The sequence below is a fragment of the Mesocricetus auratus genome, unplaced genomic scaffold (assembly GCF_017639785.1).
Source record: "Mesocricetus auratus isolate SY011 unplaced genomic scaffold, BCM_Maur_2.0 Super-Scaffold_100018, whole genome shotgun sequence".
NCBI lineage: Eukaryota > Metazoa > Chordata > Mammalia > Rodentia > Cricetidae > Mesocricetus > Mesocricetus auratus.
This window is the reverse complement of record NW_024429199.1, coordinates 36722829-36742153: the sequence shown is the minus strand read 5'-3', so window position 1 is coordinate 36742153 and position 19325 is coordinate 36722829. Positions and strand designations below refer to the sequence as shown.

The 19325-nt window shown below is 40.8% G+C and overlaps 1 protein-coding gene across 1 annotated transcript in view; it reads left to right on the top strand.

Moving 5' to 3' along the window:
* Ppil4 (peptidylprolyl isomerase like 4) overlaps positions 1–18699 on the top strand; it is a 36464-nt gene extending 17765 nt beyond the window's left edge. The window contains exons 10-13 of the mRNA XM_040728294.1: positions 1158–1269; positions 5039–5135; positions 9823–9970; positions 17065–18699. Of these exons, the coding sequence (XP_040584228.1) occupies positions 1158–1269; positions 5039–5135; positions 9823–9970; positions 17065–17316 (609 nt within the window). The 3' untranslated portion in view covers positions 17317–18699. The remainder of the gene's footprint in view (positions 1–1157; positions 1270–5038; positions 5136–9822; positions 9971–17064) is intronic.
* The last annotated feature ends 626 nt before the right edge of the window (positions 18700–19325 follow it).

Here is a 19325-nt window from a genome sequence, read left to right as displayed (position 1 = left end):
TCCTCTTGGAATTGTTTCTAGCAAGTTGTAAACAGACAAAGAATGTTTCCAAGCATCTAGAAGAAAATTAATTAGTACTCAGTTGAAATGCATCACCCTTCAGATGTCAGAATGGATCAAGAACTCATGAAGTTTCTAAGAGAAATATGTCGTTTTCACTAAGGATGTGGCTTGGTTTGTAGGGTGCTTGTTTAGCATGTGCAAGACTGGGACTCTGCCTCAAAAACGAAACGTAGTAAAACAAAGGCTCTTGTGTTGCACAGACCGTTTTATATGCTTCTGAATATGTACTGTGTGTGTGGTGATAGACAGACATCCACATTCCATTTGTTGATTGTGGAGCATTTCATCAGGCCAGCACTCTGTGGTCAATTAGAAAAGTATCTCTGCACTGAAACAATGACTAGTCATGCTAAGTTGATTTTGAAATTGGCCGAAGTCCTCCATTAGGTCAGATACTGCTGTCAAATTTCCAGGGTTTGTTTTTGGTTTGCTTTGGTTTCTTGTTTTTTGAGACAGGGTTTCTCTATGTAGCTCTAGCTATCCTGCAACTAGTTCTGTAGTCCAAACTGGCCTTGAACTCAGAGATCCAGTTGCCTCTGCCTCTAGAGTGCTGGGATTAAAGGTGTGTGCCACCACTGCCTGTCTTGCCAGAGTTTTTTGTTTAGTTCTAGAGATTCCCCCACCACACACACATACCCAGTTCTTTGTGTGTGCTAAGCAAATGTCCTACTGTTTAGCCAACCCATACTCCTGATAAATTACTTTTAACACCAAATATATGAAGACAGCATTCACTTTGGGGATATAATATTTTGAGTATTGAGTAACTAGAATTGTGGACTTGCATCATCCAGTTGGTAAGTGTATGTGTCTTTACTACTCATACCTTCTGGCTCCGACCTTTGGTTACTTCTGTACTGTACCTCACTAATCTTCTGTTTGCTCGGTGAGATAATGGAGATAATAGGTGGACCCTGGGAAGGTTATTACCAGTGTTAATTGGTATAGTGGATGCAGTGCTTTTAGTATCTGATATATAAGAAGCATTTGAATATTAGTTTTAGTAATAACCTTTTTGTATTTGCACTATTTGTTCTAGTTGCAGACATCTTTCCTATAAACATTGATGCTTGAGTTTTTGTAATCACTAACAGGAAGAAGACTGTGAGAAAGCATTCTTCAAAATGGATAATGTACTCATAGATGACAGGAGAATACATGTGGATTTTAGCCAGTCTGTTGCAAAGGTTAAATGGAAAGGGAAAGGTATGTTAGTTTATTTCCTTTTGTTGATGCTGTGCTTCAGGGGTGTGTGTGTGTGTGTGTGTGTGTGTGTGTGTGTGTGTGTGTGTGTGTGTAAGTAAGTGCTTTAGTTTTGTGCTGTTAATGAAGGGAAATGTTAATTAATAGAATTCAGGTCACTTAGGATTTTATAAAGCTGCTGTCTAGAATGTGTGTATATATGTGTTGATGGATGTAAACACCCTTCTCTTTAATGTTTGCCTATATTGTGAGCTATTTCAAAGTACCCACTGAAGACACGATCTATTGCTTACATAATTATGACTTTGATGATTTGGTCCTTTTAGATACAAACTTCTTAAAAGTTTTGTTTTATACACTTCTCTTCCATTTCTCTACTACACAGTTTCTCTTCCCAGAAGTAACCAGTTGCCTGTTCTTTCTATAGCCATTCTTTGTATACACATGCATATGTGTTTTTCCTCCTCATTTTAAAAAGGAAAATTCAAGGGATGCAGATTACAAACTCAGTGTTGTTGTAATTTAAGAAAAGTGGTTCGAGAGAAAGACGCCACGTGACAGGGTTCAAGCAGAGGGTTGTTTATTGTTTTTTTTAAATTAGGGAAAGGGATCATAATAAGAGGGAAGGGAGGAGACCAGCCTTCGGAGACAGGAGCAGCAGGAGAGAGGAAAGGGGGGAAAGAGTATGAGGGGAACAGACAGAGAGAGGGAGAGGAGGATGGGAGGTGGCAGGGCCTTTTTAAAAGGGGACATAGTGACTGTGCACAGGTGGTGCTCTTAGTGGCTGCAGCTGAGGGTGTATCCTGTCAGAACCCCAAGTACAGGCCAGTACAGATGCCTGAATACTAACATTGCTCTCTTTTTATTATAAAAAGATAAGGTGTTAGGAAAGGGTAGCAGGTGAGGCGGGGATGAGTATACTGTGTTCTCAAGACTACGTTCTGCTGACCTGGAGGGGATGTTGCTCATCTTTGGGGGGGATACTATTGTCAATAGCCATTTTTACTGCTCTAGGTATTGCATCACCCACCAGGTGACAAAGAGTGAGAAACCTAAGAACTACACCAATTTATTTCAACACTATCCTATTGTGGTAACAGATTCCCATCTTGAAAAACATTTTTTTTAACTAGAGAGAGGTTGGAGGAGGGGCCAGCAAGGACCCAAAATGTTACATAAAATAGGTCTATAAAAGGGACAAGCATGGCTGGGCGGTGGTGGCATACGCCTTTAATCCCAGCACTCGGGAGGCAGTGGCAGGCGGATCTCTGTGAGTTCGAGGCTGGGCTGGACCGACAGCCTCCAAAACAATACAGAGAAACCTGTCTCGTAAAACAAAACAAAAACAAAAAACAAAAAAACAGACAAGCATGACAAAAGGACTAAGTGGAAACTATACGAATATTATTTAGTTTGAAAGATAGTTCTCAGTTTTATAAGAAAATGAAATAAACATATATTTTAGTTATCATTTAACAAAGAAATATTAAAGCTATTCAGGAGATGCCATTACTAGGGCTGAAAGCACTTGATCCTTTCCCATCACCACAGCATCACCCAGACATGTTTGATAGCCTTGTACCTCCAGCTCTATGGCCAGCAGCTGGTCGCCCTGCAGCAGTAGCTGATTAGGAATGGTCAGTGTAGAGCATCCCAGTGGGAGCAAGGGGGTGTAGACGATGACACAGCTCCCATGAGCGAGGCAGAGAAGTAGGACCCCAGGGTCTGCAATTCCTATGGTCCCAGGAATTCAGAGAGGGTCGATTTCAAGACAGGCACAGGCCACCCAGTGAGTTGTCACTCAAAGGGTGGGGCCAAGGGCTCTGAGCCCGAGAGACAGACAGTCGCCTGGTACCAGGACTTAGAGAAAAGCTGGGAGGTGAGGAGAGGACTGTGCCTCACATCCAGGCTATTGAGCCTAACTTGGCCTCAAACTTAGCATCCTCCTGCTTCAGTCTTCTGAGTGCTACGATTATAAGCATTGACTCTCCACCCTAGTTGTGAATTTTTTATCTTGTGAACTTTTTGTATGTGTGTGTATGTGCATATGTGCTAAGATTTGAGCATAGTAGCCCACTGGTGCTGAGTGTATGTCCTTTCACTCAACTGTATTCCTAGCTGAGGTTTTTTGCTTGTTTTTGTTTTGTTTTGTGTTTTCAATCTGTGGCTTTGGAGGCTGTCCTGGAACTCTCTCTGTAGACCAGGCTAGCCTGGAACTCACAGAGATCCTCCTGCCTCTGCCTCCCGAGTGCTGGGATTAAAGGCGTGCACCACCACTGCCCGGCTTCCTAGCTGAGTTTAAAAAAAGGTTTTTTTACAGTGTTTTTAAAAGGTCTCACTTAGGGTTGAGCAGCAAATCTCTATGAGTTCCAGGCCAGATTAGTTTACATAGACATTTCCAGGCCAGCCAGGGTTACATAGTTAAGACCCTGACTCAGAAAACAAAACCAAAACCAAAACAGCAACAACAAAAAAGGTTTCACTTTAGTAATTATTCACATGTGATGCTAATTTTTACCAGGAAAATTAGGCTTAACTTTTCTTTGTTAAAAGATTTATTTATTTCTATTTTATATGTCTGAATATTTTGCTTGTATGTATGTGAACCATGTGTATGCCTGGTGCTGGCAGAGGCCAGAATATTAGATTCCCTGGACCTGAGACATCATGTGGGTTCTAGGAGTTGAACCCAGGTCCTTTGTAAGAGCAATGCCATCCCTCCAGCCAGATTACTTTATACCAGTTATAATTTGTTTCTCGTGATTTTACTGCATTTTAAAAGTAAGAAATAAGCAGGGCTGTTTGGTGAATGGCAGGGTTTAGAAGAGGGAGAAATAGGAGAGGCGACAGCTGGAAGGCCCCCTGGAAGCTGTGGCGTCTGAGAGGAGGAAGTGACTTGGATCGTGGGCCTGTGCTCTCTCTGTTTCTCCTGGGTTTCCTTCCCTGCTCGAGAAATACATGACCAATGCCCTTTTGAATGCTTTGTCAAAATGAATTGATAGTTTTTCAGTATCTTTTGTTAAGTCCTATAAACAATCCAGATATATATCTGGTCTCTGTGAAGACCTTTCTTCCTCCCATCGCTGCTTCCCAACAGCCTCCCCTCTCCAGAAGCCATGATGTGTTTCTTCTGCACACGCAGGTTCCAACCAGTGCCTCGCCCTCTGTCTTCTCATTTATAAATCAGATTCATGTTCAGTCCATGCTTAGGGAGAGGATGTTTTTCTCTGTTCCTCCAAGAGAACTTTTTAGTTCACCATTGGATCATATTGCTAAGGAGTCAGCTTCTCCTGTGGTTGAAGGAGAAACCTGTTCCATCTGGCTCACCAGTCTCACCAGAATGAGTTTTGATTTGCTCTTTATAAAAGTGATGGCGGAAAGCAGAATGGTGTCTGTCCCTGTACTCTTGGCCAGACTGGCCTCTTGTTTGTGTTTTTTTTATATGTTGTTATAATTGTGAGTTTATGGGGAAATTACATGTCTATTTAGGAGTAGTGTTAGCTGCTGGCTTAATGCAGTGTAGTTCATGGACCTAGTATGTAGTGTGGGTGTTTCAGATGGATGTTGTAATATTCATATATGTCGGTAGGTGGCAGCAAATGATTACCAAGGAAATTGGACTTCTACTTTGAACTAAACTAACAGCAGAGACAGGCTTGCTATGGTTCATTTGTTCTTCACGTTTTCTACTTCCCAATGTGTATCTTGTGATTTGTAAACTTGTTAGTGTTTCATTATGTGATATTAATTCTTTTTTCCTCTCAATAAATAGGTGGGAAATACACCAAGAGTGATTTCAAGGAGTATGAAAAGGAACAAGATAAACCATCCAATTTGGTTCTGAAAGAAAAAGTGAAGCCCAAACAGGAGTATCCTTTATGAGAATCATATCACAACCATCCAGTTTGTGGATCATTTGAGAAGGAACAGCTTATTGTCACAGCTTTTCAGTGTGTCCTATAGACTTTGCCTTTCACTAAACTCTGTATTATGGAGACAGGAATGAAAGAAACCTTACGCCTCAACAGTTTACCTCCTACTCTTATGCTAAATAGCTTCCTGTGCTGGGCGGGGGTGGCACACACAGGCAGGTAGATCTGTTAGTTTGAAGCTAGTCTGGTTTACAGAGTGAGTTAGAGTGAGTTCCAGGACAGCCAGAAACCCTGTCTTGAAAAACTAAAAAACAAAACAAATTAAAAAAAAAAGGAAAAAAAGATACCTTCCTACTTACCTTGTTCTCAAATGATCTTCAGATAAATTTGTTATTTTTAAATATACTAATGTTTTGTTATTCATTCTCTTATATTTAATTTCCTTATCTAGATAACAAAATCTCGTAGTTCTTTGTCACATAATTAGATTGCTTTTTTTCTGCCCAATACATTGACATTTTAGCAGCAAAGATTTGCTACATCTTTGTTTCATGCTCCCTCTTGTTTAGTGCAAGAGGTGACATTTACAGGATTAAAAGCAAATCTGTCGACTTGACCATGCAATTCAGGTTTTAAGCTGAGACGAGAAAAACAGTGAAGCAAACTGTTGTTACTATGTCATTTTTATTTGTTCGGCTGGTTTTCCCACTATAAATCTATCACTCCACACATTGCAAAGGTCATTTCTTTGGCAATCGTGTCTGGTAAATGGCATCTTTGTTTCCTAGTTTCTGTTGATGGAAAGAGGTTCTCTTTTCCTGTGTTACGAAGGCATGTCTTCTCCATATATTCATCAAGGAGAGATGAGTATCAGGTTGGCCTTTAGATATTCATGCTTTCAAATGTGTTGCCTGTCGGGCTGGAGAGATGGCTCAGAGGTTAAGAGCACTGGCTGCTCTTCTAGAGGTGCTGAGTTCAATTCCCAGCAACCACATGGTGGCTCACAACCATCTGCAATGAGACCTGGCTCCCTCTTCTGGCCTGCAGGGATACACGGAGGCAGAATGTTGTAAGCATATTAAATAAATCTTTAAAAAAATTCCATGCACAGAGCATTATTTTGTGTTAGTCTGAAGGGAGCTACAGCATCAACCTAAGAGGCTCACAGGCAGCCAGACTGACAAGCTGAGGTCACTCCTTACAATGCTTAAAGCTCAGTATCATAATGGCGTAGATGAATATGTGCACATGTGACCTTGACATCTGTGAACCACTAAAAAGGGGGAGTGTATAGGACAAATACAGGGACTGTAGCTGCAGAGCATAAAGCATAGATGTTACCATGTAGGTTGTTCTGACTATAAGGAAGTCAATGTCTTGTTTAAAGTTTGTAGCACCAAAATGTTTAAATGAATGCTAGGCAACCACTCTCTACTAATCGAGTTTACTCCAACCCTTGGTACAATTTTCTTTACCCATCATTTAGAACGTTTAGGAGGGTGGGATGCATGCATGAAGTTCCAGTTACTCGAGATGACGCAGGATTGCTTGAGCCTAATTGATGATTAGACTTGTGACTTAGTATCTTAAAAAAAAATAAGATCTATGTCTTACCTAGTGCAATCATATATCCTCTTTTTTCATACACATGCTCCTCAAATACAACTGAAATGAAATTTCATAAGTTTTGTGGGGGTTTTGTGTGTATGTGTGTGATGGGGATTGAACCCAAGACCTTACACATATGAGGCAATTGCTCTACCACACGGCCAATGGTATTATTTTTAGGTGCTAGTCTGATTTTCTTATTCTATGTGACTTCTAAAATTGCTAGTTATGAACCATAAATTCTACAACTCATTAGCTTGAAGAATACTGGAAATAATCATAGTATAAAAGAGGAAAGACATTTTAGATAATGAAGTAATAATGGGTCTTGTAAAGAGAAGCTTTTTCTTTGAGAGGAGCCTTCCCGCCAGCCTGGTTCTAGAGCCGCATCAGTCCCAAATAAACACACAGGAGGCTATATTAATTATGAAGCTGTTGGCCTTGCTTGTTTCTTCCTGGCTAGCTCTGACTTAAGTAATTACCCCATAATTGTTAATCTAAGTATTTCTCTTACCGGAGAATAGTTCTGGGCTTCCTACCCCATGGCGGTTACATCTCGAATCTCCTGTGTTTCTCCTTCCCAGCGTCCTCCTGGGCTCCTAGTCCCACCTATCTTGATTCCCTATAGGCCAGCAGTGCTTTATTGACAAATGCACAGGACTTCCCCCAAACAGGGTCTGACAGTCCATTTCTGGCTATCTTGTGGAAAGCTAGAAAGCATATGTTAACTTTTTGATCTTGTGTATGTGTGGGATACACGCAGGGGGAAGCCTAAGCAGTGCCACTGTGAAAACCCAAAATTAAAATAAAAGAAAACAGACATTAGATTCTGGCCCTTAAAGGACATGTCTGTGTTGACTCTGGTCCCATATGCAGCCAAAGTAGCAATTGTGTGAGGCTTCCTCATAGTCGGTCCTCACATCCCAGAGCTCAGCCTTAAGAGAGCACTTTAGAGACTGCGATAGTCTTTACACTAGTTTATGCTTTCTTTACGTTTATTTTTTCAGACAGGGTCTCACTATGTAGCTATCCTAGAGCTCACTATGTAGACCAGAGCTCATTATATAGACCAGGGCTCACTGTGTAGACTGGAGCTCACTATATAGATCAGGACTCATTATATAGATCAGGGCTCACTGTGGAGACCAGAGCTTACTATGTAGACTAGGGCTCACTATATAGACCAGAGCTCACTATGTAGGCCAGAGCTCACTGTGCAGACCAGAGCTCACTGTGGAGACCAGAGCTCTCTGTGTAGACCAGAGCTCACTATGTAGATCAGAGCTCACTATGTAGACCCGAGCTCACTATGTAGACCAGGGCTCACTGTGTAGACCAGAGCTCTCTGTGTAGACCAGAGCTCACTGTGTAGACCAGAGCTCACTGTGTAGACCAGAGCTCACTGTGTAGACCAGAGCTCACTATATAGACCAGGGCTCACTGTGTAGACCAGAGCTCATTGTATACACCAGGACTTACTATGTAGACCACAGCTCTCTGTGTAAACCAGAGTTCACTATATAGACCAGAGTTCAGTATATAGGCCAGAGCTCACTATATAGACCAAACTGCCCTCAAAATCGCAGAGATACTCCGGCCTCTGCCTCCCAAGTGCTGAGATTAAGGTGTGAGCTACCACTGCCCAATTTATGCTTTCTTTCATTCTAAGGCTTTATATTAGAGAAAATGCTCATTTTTGATTTAAAACATTGTTGTTGTTATTGTGCTAGGATCAAACCTGGGGCTTTCTGCATAATAGCAAGCATGTCACCACAGAACTACTCCCTTGGCTCCAATTAAAATTTAAGTAAAAATATTTTATATAAAATTTAGAAAAGATTTGCTCACTTCTATCACATACATAAATGGTGTTTTTTATTTTTTTCCTTTCAAGCCTTTATCTTTCCTAAAGTTTGATGAAGTTAAAATTACTGTTATGTATATATAGGGTCTCACTTTTTCCCTAGGAGGGCTTAACTTTGTAGCCCAGGATAGTCTCAAACTAATCTTTTTTGCCTGAGCTATCTGATTACAAGAATTAATGTTTATGAAGTTTTTTTAAAAGTTGTTTTTTTAAAATTATGTTTTATGTATGTGTGTCTATGAATAGGTGTGTGCATGTGTGATTGTGGGTACCAGAGAGGGTGTTGGATCTCTAAAGCTGTGATTACAGGCAGTTGTAATTCAGTTGACATAGGTGCTAAGAATGGAACACAGGTCCTCTAGCAGAGTAGCTAGCTAGTACTCTTAACTGCTGAGCCATCCCTCCTGTTTATGTGGTTTTGTTTGCTTGTTTATTTTGAGACTGAGTCTCCCTATGTAGTTCTGGCTACTTTGTCTCCTGAGTCATGGGATCAACTGTACAGTATTTGACTTAAGCTTTTTTTCCACTTTTAATTTTCATATAGGCCTTCTTAGCCTTTAAGAAATAACAATTAGTAACTCCTATATTATAACATGCTATGATACTAAAATTTATTTTATTATACATTATTAAATATTTTTCCCATTTTCTAACAATTAAAAATGGTTCTAACATGTATATCTGTGTTCACATAACTTAGTTTTATTGCTATAAACTCTTAGAAGAATTTCTGCATCATCACTGTTTATTGCTAAATTCTGTCCTGACTGAGAAGAGTCATGCAATGCACCTTCTCTCTAAAGAGTTTTCTGGCTTTGAGGTTCACATACCTTCAGTTTTTCTCGTCAATGGCATGTCTCATTTTGTTAATTAAGTTTTTTCATCATCAGCAAATATATTTTAATTTCTGTTCTACTTACAATTGTTTCCTGGTGGTTATTGCCTCGTTGGTGCCAGGGTCCCTTCCATCTCTCGTGACTGTGATGCAGACTGCTACTTGTCTCAGAGATGTGTTCTGTGCTTTCAGAGGTGATTTGCCTTATGTTACACTTAACTTTATGGCCTCTCTTGTTTATCATATTTCTTATGTTCTGTGCTTTCAGAGGTGATTTGCCTTAAGTTACACTTAGCTTTATGGCCTCTCTTGTTTATCATATTTCTTATGTTTTGCTTCCATTATTTATCTTGTTTGTCCTTAATTAAATGTTTCAGTGCGAAATATGATCTTATATTAGATGAACAGGCAGAAGACTCAAAATCAAGTCACTCACACACAAGTAAAAAACACAAAAAGAAAACACGTCACTGCTCTGAAGAAAAAGAAGATGAGGAATACATGCCAATCAAAAACCCTAATCAGGTATTTCTAACATTCAGGGTTAAACATGGAAAAATCAATATTTTATCCTTTTGTACAGGGCATCTTGGTGGTGTAATGTAGGAGATAAGGGATATAGTTTTGAACAGTAATCCCCTGCTCTGAGCTATAGAATGCACACACGGGGTAATGGGTTTTAATTTTAAAGACTGTATCCCACAGGATATAAATATTGTTTTCAGGGTGATTTAGTTATTATTTATGTCTACATTGTAAGCAAAAGTGATCTCCTTACTTACGGATACTTATTTTCATAAAAACAAAACAAAACAAATGTGGCTATGTTGAAAAATTGCTTCTCAATTTGTCAGCACTTTTTAAAGATTTATTATTATTATTTAATTTATGCATATCGGTTAAATATATGGTACTTGCCATTGAAGGTCAGAAGAGGGTATTGGATCTCCTGGAACTGGAGTTACAGGCAGTTAGGAACCAACATTATGTGGGTGATGGGAACCAAACATGGGTCCTCTTAAATGCTGAGTCATCTGTCAGTCCCTCAGCACTTCAAAAACTTTAAATTAAAAAACTGTGTGTATGTATATTTGTGTGTAGTGTATGTACATGGGGTATGCATGCAGGGAAGCCAGAGGAGGACACTTGGTGTCTTGCTTTATCACTCTCCATCTTATTCCCTTGAGGCAGGGTCTCACTGAACCTGGAGCTAGTGGTATCCCAGCAATGATTACAGGCTTGTGATGTTGCCCAGGTTTTACGTAGTTCCAGGGATCTGAACACAGTTTCTTCTGCTTGTACAGTCAGTACCCCTATCTGAGGCACAATCTCTCTAGCCCCTTTTATTTTAAGTCTTCTTACATGGGTGTATTTTCTGTTGAATATTCCCTCCATTCCTTTCCTATTAGTCCCCTTGTTTCCTTAGGGCCTAGACAGTTTCACTCCTATATTTAATCTATACATACATGACTATATAAAATGTAGAACCACCAATGAGAGAAAATTTACAGTTTGTCTTTCTGAGACTGACTTAAATTTGCTGAATATGACTTTTGTTTGCATCCATTTTCTACATAGGACATCATGTTTTGTGACTGAAAGAAACTTTCCATTGTGGATATTGACATTTTCCTCATCCATTTCACGGTTTTTAGACACCATAACTTAGCCATTGTGAATAGTGCTACTATAAACGTTGGTGGTCAACATGTATTTTATGTGCAGCACTACTTGAAGTTTTCTTTGATTTTGTTTGTTTATTGACAGGGTCTCCTGTAATCTAGGTTGGTTTTGAACTTCATATGTAGCAGGAGCTGTTTTTGAATCACTGATCCTCTGCCTTCACATTCCAATTGGTAGAATGACAGATGTGAGCTCTTAGCCTTGGCTAGCCTTTGAGCCTTTGTCCTGTCTATACTGTAGATGTAAAATAAAAATAGCACTCATAATTTAACATTACCCAAAACTGTCTTGAACAGCACATTTCCTAAAACAGTGGCCATGAAAAGAAATCATTTCTAGCCTATTTTGCCTCTTTGTTAAATTAAAAAAAAAGCCATTCCATCACAGCCCCGTGCTTTTCTTTTAGCTTGTCAGTCATTTGAGATGACCCTGGTAAAGGAGGCAGGGACACAGGTGGGGAGATGGGTAGGGTAAGCAGAGGCAAGGCTGTCAGAGTTAAGAGTGACATTTCTGCACTGCTTGCCATTGATGTGACCTTGACAACTTAACTTTGAGTCACAGTTTCCTTCTTTGAGAAGGAAATAATACTTCACAGGCAGGTTGTTAGAATAAGTGTGGGCAGGCGTGTGCAGGCGTTTTCGTATCTGGATAATCTCATCACTTCCGCTAGCACTGACAAGGGGCTGCTTTAAAGTCACTTACGGTGGCTCTCCCTATGGCTAGGACATTGGCTTGGATCCTACTTCCGGTGTCTGTCCCATTTTCCAGTTCATGTTAATGGGTTGCGCAAAACAGCTTTCTGGTTTATAGTTTTGTTTTCTGATCCCCAGCTGGCCTAGAATTCATTGTGTAGATCAGGTGACTTCAAACTCACTTACCTTTGCTTCTGCCTCCCAAGTGCTGAGCTGAAATGATTTGTAGTTTTTAAAACAATACGGTTCAAAAATTAAATCTAACTGAACACTGGTGGCATACATATATAATTGTAGTACTTGGGAGTCTGAGGCAGGAAGGCCAAGAGTTTCCAGATGGAGCTCTATAGTGAGACTGAGGGTTGAAGGTTTGTTTGTTTGTTTTAAGGGAAAGTCTTCCGAATAGGACACAAACATAGTTTACCTTGAGCCCCATCCCATCCCCTTTTTTCTCTCTTGTGGGTGATGATGTATTTTATGTTGGTCTTCGTGTAACAGTGTTTTCTCTGAGTGTGTATGAGGTTAGTACGGATGTCTAAGCACACTTGCCTGTGTAAGCTTTATACCTTATTTCTGGAGACAGTCTCTTACTGGAGTTGGTATTGCCATTTGCCTAAACTGGCTGGCTACAGGGGCTCCCAAATCCTTCTGTTTCCTCAATCCCAGCACTGGAGCTGTACTTCACACGTGGACTTTGTGTGAGTGCTGGAGATTTGAATACAGGCCTTCAGTATCTCCCTAGAGCTAAAAAAATATTTTAGCAAATGTATTTTTAATAAATATTCCTATATAGCATACATTTTTATCTCTCAATGTCATCTAACAGAGGCATAATCTCTTTTTTTATATATAGCCTGTTAACTTTTTAAATATTGTCATCACTCATGTCCTGTTACAGATTTTATTTTTGGCTTTTCAAGACAGTGTTTCTCTGTGTTACAGCTCTGACTGACTTGGAACTCACTCTATAGGCCAGACTATCCTCAATACTCAGAGATCCACCTGCCTCTGCCTCCCAAGTGCTGTGATTAAAGGTATGTGCCATCACTATCCATTTCCTTCCATATTGTTTTTATTTTTTAAGATTTATTAGGTCAGTGTTCTGCCAACATATATGCATGCATGCCAGAAGAGGGCGCCATATCTCACTATATAGATGGCTGTGAGCCACTGTGTGGTTGTTGGGAATTGAACTCGGGACCTCTGGAAGAGCAGCCAGTGCTCTTAACCTCTGAGTCATTTCTCCTGCCCAACCTGCTACAGATTTTAAACTATATCTTTGTCCATCCTTTCAAATGTTTCTCACATGAATAAATGAAGGTAAAAGCACTAAAGTAATTTTTTTGTCCTTAAAATTCGAGGTAAGCTTTTTTATCCCCAGTTCACAACAAAGAAATTGTAAAGGAAGAAGCTTGTCACTGAACTGTAGTTTACATGTATAGTAAGTGGTGGAGCCATAGTTTAGATCAGATTTATACTCCTAACTAGTCCACTGCTGCATTCCTCTTCTTTGCATAATCCTGTTGTTATTCTTGTAGAATTGACCCATAGTGCAGTATCCAGTGATCTAACCAGAGAATCTCTTCCCTCCTCCCTCCCTCCCTCCCTCCCTCCCTCCCTCCCTCCCTCCCTCCCTCCCTCCCTCCCTCCCTCCCTCCCTCCCTCAAGAATTGTTATTCGTGTACGCGTCTGCATGTTAGTACATGCACACATGTATATGCAGGGTATATGCTCTGGAGACTAAACGAGGATGCCAGGTTTCCTGCTTTATCATTTTCTACCTTATTCCTTTATGCCAGGCCTCTTACCAGACCTGCAGCTAGACCGGTAGCCAACACATTCAAGCAATCCTCCTGTCTCTGCCATCCTACAGTGCTGGGCTTACAGGCCATTCCTCCTAAGCCATCTCATAGCTCACCTCCTGTTTCTTAACTACTGTTAATTTAGTCTAGATCACCCCAGTCTTTTAAAATAGTTATCATATCACATTCTTATTTAACACGTTTTCTACTAAAGGCTTTGAAGCCCATCTTTTAGCTACTGGTGTTCAAACCTATACTTATGTATCGTCACTGAATCCAGGTTTGAGACAAATACTGTGTTTGAGATAATCAGAGGGTTAAAGAAATGCAAAGACTGGGTATGTTTCAAGTCTATCTCTTCCCCGCAGTTAGGAATCCTACTGGAGGAGTGTTTTAAATTTGGTATTTATGTTTTTGTGCATGTATTTGTATGCAGGTATATATCTGTGTTTTGTGTATGTGTGCATGTATATACTCCAGTATGTAGAGGCCAGAGGTTCAAGTTAATTGTCTTCCTCTGTTGTTCTCCATGTTATTTTCTTTGAGACAGCATCTCTGCCTGAGCTCAAAGCTCAGTGATTGGCCAACTTCACTGAGCAGGAAGCTCTAGGGGTCTGTTTGTCAGTTCCTCAACAGGGCTGGGGTTACAGCCACTTGTCCCTGTTTTCGCATGGAGCTGTGGAGCTGATCTCAGGCCCTTGTACTGGCATGCAGGCACTTTATGGCTGAGCCGCCCAGCCCCTGCTTTCTCATCACTTAGGACTTTACAGTGGCGTGCAGTAAGGAGGAGGAAGTGTTGTTGGCAGTTTTAAAAGAATTTTAAGGGCTGAGGAGATGGCTCAGCAGGTAAAAAAAACACTTGCCATGCAAATCAGATGACTGAGTTCAGTCCCTGGAACCTCCCTTTAAGAGGAAAAAAAATAAGAACAAAACAAAACAAAAAGCTTGCTGTGGTGCCTGCACTCCTGTGCTGACATGGGAAGTAGAAACAGGAATGTCTCCCAGAACCTTAAGGACAGTGTGGGAACATGCTACTCCAGCCCAGCAGAAATGATGAGAGAGCAGCCTCTGTCTCATCAGTGTGGAGGGTAGAGCCACTGCTCAGAGTTGGCCTCTGCCACCCACACACAGCCTTAAGTTTTAAATAACTATAAAAGCATTAGATTCTGAATTTTCATTTTCTAACCTTTTTCCCATCGGTACATCAAAGTAAGTTTTGGGGTTTGTATTTTGATTTGACAGTATAGCTATATTAATTTCTTTGTAGAAAAGCTCAATATTGGTATTTTCTGTTTTAGTCTGAAAGACATGATTACTAACAGGAACTTCAGTATAGGTTAAGTTGCAGATGTAGCAGGTGTTTCTTTATGCTGTTGTTTGCTGGAGAGTCCAGATCCGTGAGGGTGCTCTAACTTGTTCTTTAAACTGTGGCTTGTTGAATGGCAGCCTTGCTATTCAGTTCAGAACTCGTCTGTTTAATTTTTACCTTATATCTTAATTCCATAGGTGGTTTTGTGTTGTTGAATTTGAGTTTTACTAGGTTACGGGAAATTGAGTAGTATTTAGCTGTAGCTTGCCTACTGCGTAGTCAAGAGTGGGGCTCAGGTCTCCCATTTTTTGGGGGTGAGCTGGAGACTGAACTCAGTAAGTACCCTAATACATCTACCCCATACCTCCAGCCCAGACAGAGCCATTTTTACTGTCCTGACAGCAGTAGATTGTTTCTTAATTCACCTTTAAAGATAGGTAAGTAAGATACTTTTTTTTCTAAAGACTATGTAGCATTTTATTTTTCTAAAGACTATGTAGCATTGACTGGTCTGGAGCTCACTATGTATATCAGGCTGGCCTCAAACCTCATATAGAGATCCCCCTGTCTCTGCCTCCTAATTGCTGGGATTAAAAGGCATGTGCCATCATGCCTGACGCATTTTGTTTTGTTTTGTTTTTCCAGTCAGGGTTTCTCTGTAGCTTTGGAGGCTGTCCTGGAACTAGCTCTTGTAGACCAGGCTGGTCTTGAACTCACAGAGATCCGCCTGCCTCTGCCTCCCTAGTGCTGAGATTAAAGGCATGTGCCACCACTGCCCAGCTCATGCCTGACATATTAAGTAAGAGGTTTTTTTAAACAAGTCTTTTTTTAATTTATGTATTTTTATTTTATATGTCTCTGTGTTTTGTTGTGAGTGTTGATTCCCCTGGAACTGGAGATACAGACAGTTATAAGCTGCCATGTAGGTGCTGGGAATTGAACCCCGGTCCTCTGGAAGAGCAATCAGTGCCCTTAACCACTGAACCATCTCTCCAGAACCCTTAAGTAAGAGTTTTAATGCATCATGTAGCAGTCCAGTTTGAACATGTAAAATGTATATGAAGATATAAAGAGATGGCATTATAAAACACTTTAAAGTTAATCAGGACTAGGGAACTAGTAGAATGTCTAGTTAGTAATTAAAAAAAAATGAGACAAGTGTGATAACACAGCCTCCTAATTCTAGATACTTAGGAGTTCAAGGCTTGCCTCAATTACAGAGTGAGTTAAAGGCCAGCTGGGGGTTGCAGGGGTTATTCATGCCAAAATTTGCAGTATCTACTTTGTTTTCATTTTAGCCTGACTGATTCATCTAAATCCTCTTCCTGCTGTGTTATTTGAATGACACCTTCTTGTAGAATTATAAGCGGACTTTGGTAATTTTACTGCAGTTAAGTGATGGGACCACATTTTGGGGAAGTGGAGAATGAGAAAATAGAGTATGAATGTATGTGATGAGAGCATTGGGTGTTGCTCTAGGGCTGGAGATGTAGAACCTGGCATGTACAAACCCCGGGTTCATTTCTGTGACACTACTAAAACAAAACTCTTCAGCGTTTACTTGGCTGTTTCAGTTCCATGGTTTTGGATCTGATCCTTTGATTCAACTGAAATGGATATAAACCAATTAGATTTATCTAAAAAAAAAAAAGATTAGCTCTTCTGAGTCATTTGTTTTTAAATAGTTTTGAGATTCTGGTATTAGTGGTAGTACACACTGAAGCCGTGAGGGCAGGTGACTGAGAGAGGCTGAGACCGGAGAAGTGTGAGTCCAATACCAGCCTGGACCACATAGCATGACCCTGCCTTAAAGGAAGGAAGAGTGGATGTGAGGACTGGAGAGAGGGCTCAGCAGTGGAGGGCATTGGCTGCTCCTCCACAGGACACGTGCACTTCCCAGCACCACATGGCTGCTCACCAATGGCTGTGACTAATTCCAATGCCAAGATCTGACACTCTCACACAGACATACAGACAAGATGCCTAGGTCCATAAAATTAAAAGAATTTTAAGAAATGAATGTGAGCTGTTGCAGCAGCTGGCTAATGGCAAGACTTTTCTAGGCTTCATGAATTGACAGCGCTCATAGAGGGCCATTGTACTGACTGACTTTAAAAGTGCATTTCTTGACAGGATATCTACAGGGAAATGGGTTTTGGCCATTATGAAGATGAAGAAAGCTGTTGGGAGAAACAGAAGAGCGAAAAGAGAGACCGGCGTCAGAACCGCAGTCGGAGCCGATCTCGAGAAAGGGACGGTCACTATAGCAACAGCCACAAACCCAAGTACCAGGCAGATTCGTATGAAAGGGAAAGGAGTAGAAAGAGAGACCGGAGCAGAAGTCCAAAGAAGTCCAAAGACAAAGAGAAATCTAAGTACAGATGAGCGGGACGGGTGGAAATGAATGTCTAGCAGGTCTGCTCCTGTCTGACCTGGGGCACTCACAGTCACACGGACTTCCGCTGTCACAGCTAACTCACCTGACAGTCACACGGACTTCCGCTGTCACGGCTAACTCACCTGACAGCCTTCCAGGTTCACACTGACGGTGGGGGCACTGGAAGACAGTGGGCATTTCCTGTGTGTACTTTTTATACAGATTTTATTGTTATGCATACACGGTAGCGTTCATATTTAGCATCTTTCATATTTTCAGTCCTTTATAAATGAAGCATTTCATACCACAGAAGTCCATAAATTGTATATAAGACATAAAACAGTAAGTTGTACACCTGGCCGTAGTATAGGAGATGGAGGGTCACTCACTGGAAGTTCCATGTGCCCCTTCCCCCTCCAGGAATTGTGAGTTGTGTTTGCCTGCTGTTAATTTTATATGGTTTTGAATTTTATATAAATATATGATGTATGTTTCCTTCTGTGACTTTTTAAAATAGTTGACTTTTATTGCTATGTAATTGTCATGAATGTGAAGCATTTGCTCTGTTGATGGACTTTTGAGTTAGTTTTCACTAGTTTTGTTAGTTTTTGCTATCTAAGCAGTGCCACTGTGAACATCTTAGTTTGGGTGTGGTACTATCTAGCCATATTGTTTGACTTTTCAATGCATTTATAATTATGGTTGCTTAATTTATTTGGTATGTGAATGTGTATGGGAGCAGGGGTAGCCGCAAGATTATCAGTCACCATGCAGCTTAGCGCATTGTCATACATGCTTGACCACCAATAAAAAAAGGCTTAATTGCATAAGAAACTAGCATCCTGGCCAGGGAGATGGCTCAGTTGGTACCATGCTTGCCTCACGAGCACAGGACTGAGTTCAGATCCTCAGGACTACATAACCATGCTGACAGTGCATGCACTGGGGATGTAGGAGCAGGTGAAGCTTCAGGGTTAGTGAGGAACCTTGTCTCAAAAACCGTGGTGGGGAACCATTGAGGAAGACACCTGACTTTGACCTCTTGCCTGCCTCCACGTCCATGTGTAAAATTGTGCGTGCACACACATGCAGAGCTATCCTGGGTAGAAAACTGCTTGCACAGATGATTCTAAAGTGTGGTCTGGAAAAATGAGGAACAGTGAGAAGTCACCTACTGACAGCTGAGACTTGATTTAATAGCTCTGGAATATTGACATGGTAAAAGTTTATGCACCAAGCATTTCAAGGAAAAAAATATCCTTTATTGCAAATGATGAAAAGCTGTTCTATTTTTCCTATATACTTGACAGTAATTTTATATACTTATGGAGGTGTAATATGTTTTGATATATGTTCATATTCTGGGACAAGTAAATCCATTTACAAATGTTTATCAGCTCACTTTTTTTCTTTGTTCTGGCCAAAATCTGCTCTCAGGGATTTTGAAATCTGTCCCATTATTATTAACTGCAGCTTATCTGCAGTACTTCTCAGACCTTCCTCCCTTTCATCTAGTAAAAACATACACCCTTTGACCCAAATCTCCTTTATTCCATGTCTTAATCAGAGTTCTGTTGCTGTGAAGAGACACCATGACCACAGCAACTCTTATAAAGGGAAACATTTAATTGGGGCGGCTTACAGTTCAGAGTCCACTATTGCCATGGTGGTGAGCAGGCAGCAGGAGGAGAAAGTGCCACACTGGGCCTGGCTTGAGCATCTGAGACCTCAGTGATCTGCTTCCTCCAACAAGGCCACACTTCCTGATAGTGCCACTTCCTATGGGCCTGTGGGGGCCATTTTTGTTCAAACCATATCCCTATACCCTAGGGTCTGAATCATTTCATTCTTGAGTTCAGCTTTTATAGACTCCTCTCCCATAAAAATGATGTCACATAGAATTTATCTTTCTGTGCCTGACTTATATCACTCAGTAATAATGTCTTCCCAGTTTATCCATGTTGTTGCAAGTAACAGTTTCCTTCCTAAAGGATAAACAGTATTGGCCCATTATATA